This window comes from Sinocyclocheilus anshuiensis, unplaced genomic scaffold (genome assembly GCF_001515605.1).
Source record: "Sinocyclocheilus anshuiensis isolate Anshui unplaced genomic scaffold, SAMN03320099.WGS_v1.1 scaffold3203, whole genome shotgun sequence".
NCBI lineage: Eukaryota > Metazoa > Chordata > Actinopteri > Cypriniformes > Cyprinidae > Sinocyclocheilus > Sinocyclocheilus anshuiensis.
In genome coordinates, this window is record NW_015544540.1 from 29772 (window position 1) to 31793 (window position 2022).

The window sequence follows — 2022 nt, forward strand, 5'->3', positions numbered from 1 at the left end:
TCTATCTATCGTATCTTCGTCTATCTATCTATCTATCTATCTATCGTTCTATCTAATCTATCTATCTATCGTTCTATCTAATCTATCTATCTATCTATCTAATCTATCTATCTATCTATCTATCTATCTATCTATCTATCTATCTATCTATCGTTCTATCTAATCTATCTAATCTATCTATCTATCTAAGAAATTACTGAAAAAGCACATAATGCATCATTTTAAAAATGCAGGTTGTAATTTCAAGGAATCAAAACTGATTTGACATCCCTCACTTAGTTTAGAGGATTGTATTTTTTTTTCTGTGAGCTTACAGTTGATAACCACAAGTGACTGGTGTGTTAATGTGGGCTTATGTTTGCATGTTTAGTGTGTGCGCGTGTTTATCAGGTTTAGGACATGCAGTTTATGAATCATTATCAGAGTAATATTTAATTCCCACCTCAGTCTTTTATCTGTCCCTGAGCCGTGTCTCCGTGGTTACGGCAGCAGTGAACAGTCACTGTAACGCTACCTAAAATAACATTGTTGTGTTTCCATGGTTTCATCGTAGTATTCTTTCCAATGGCATGACAAATGCTTTTGTCCAGAGTATTCCAAGAATTATTAATCATGCACAGCAAATCATAATATTCCCATGATGGCTGAGATTTATGTATTACAAAGTAATCCTCAGCCACAAATCCTTCTGTGTCTTTCTCTTTAACATGCTCTGGTTCTTCACATACACTCAAATATGCTCTGACCCAACTCTGTGACCTGACCCAACTGGACGTGATGATCTGATGGGTTTTGACTCAAAAATGAAGATGCATTATAATAAAATATTGTGATCCGACATCCCTTGTTCTCAGAAATCTCCTGCGTGTTTAAAACTGCCTGCAAAGGGAAATAATACCCAGTGCGTTAGATATATAGAGTTACTTACCAGTTTTATTCCTTGGTTGCATTAAACCTGCATTAAATCCATGCAGTAATTATTCAAATGATGCATGTTTCATGTCATTATAATTCCATTATGTAGCAATTCAGTGTAGAAAATTTAGTATCAGTGCTCATGCACATGCTGTTGTCATAATCAATCGATGAGCATTAGTTTTCAGGAACAAGGTGATAGCAGATCTCTGCCCTTGACTTTTATTGTTTTTAAACAATGTAAAAAAATTTTACTTCAGACTAACCCAAAATGTACTTTTAAAATAAAGTATTTGTGGTTTTATAATTAATCAAAAGGCTAACCAACTTCTTTATGAACCACTTTTCCCTTTGAAGATGTCCCTATGGCATATGTAAGATAGCTTGTTAAATTCATATCATTAGGGTTATCATGCCTCCCCCTTGTGGATACATCTAGTAATGACATGCTCACATGGAGTTGCTTGTTGGCCATTATGATGCCTACTGTGCTGTTTTGACAGGCAACGTTTCACAAATGTATCACATCAAAAAATATTCCTGATTTAAAGTTCTGAAACATATCTTTTATGGTTGTAATTTTGCAGAAAGCCCTCTCACCCCCTCTTGGCCTCCTTCATTAGTCACATGGCTCTCGGTGGGCGTGGTCAATGGGACGCATCACTAGGATCTCTGCCCCGATTACCCAATCACAGCACCTGTGAAATGGGAGAGCTTACACAGACAGGTAAATATATTTATATATGAAAAATATTATATATTAAAAAATTAAATTACAAATTAAATTATTTATTGTTTTTTTTGTAGGTGTGAAACTGGGATAATATAATTAACTAAAACTGAAACCATAAAAACATACTTGAAATAAATGTTAACTGAAATCAAATTAAATGTACTGAACTTACTTAATTTCAGTTAGTTGTTAACATTTAGTTAAGCTGAAGAAATTAAATAACTAAAACTAAATCTGAAATAAAAATAAAAAAATGAAAAAACTAATAAAAATGACAAAAACATGCAAAATTAATAAAATTTAATTTTCAATTTTTCCTTTCTCTTTGGAGTGTTACAAGCTCTTGGTGCATAAAGAAGATCTGTAAAGTTGCA

At 33.2% G+C, this 2022-nt stretch overlaps 1 protein-coding gene across 1 annotated transcript in view; it reads left to right on the plus strand.

Annotated features, from left to right (window-relative positions):
• LOC107698201 (2-phosphoxylose phosphatase 1-like) overlaps positions 1–2022 on the plus strand; it is a 15437-nt gene that overhangs the window by 11327 nt on the left and 2088 nt on the right. Inside the window, exon 5 of the mRNA XM_016499164.1 lies at positions 1503–1642. Within this exon, the coding sequence (XP_016354650.1) occupies positions 1503–1642 (140 nt within the window). The remainder of the gene's footprint in view (positions 1–1502; positions 1643–2022) is intronic.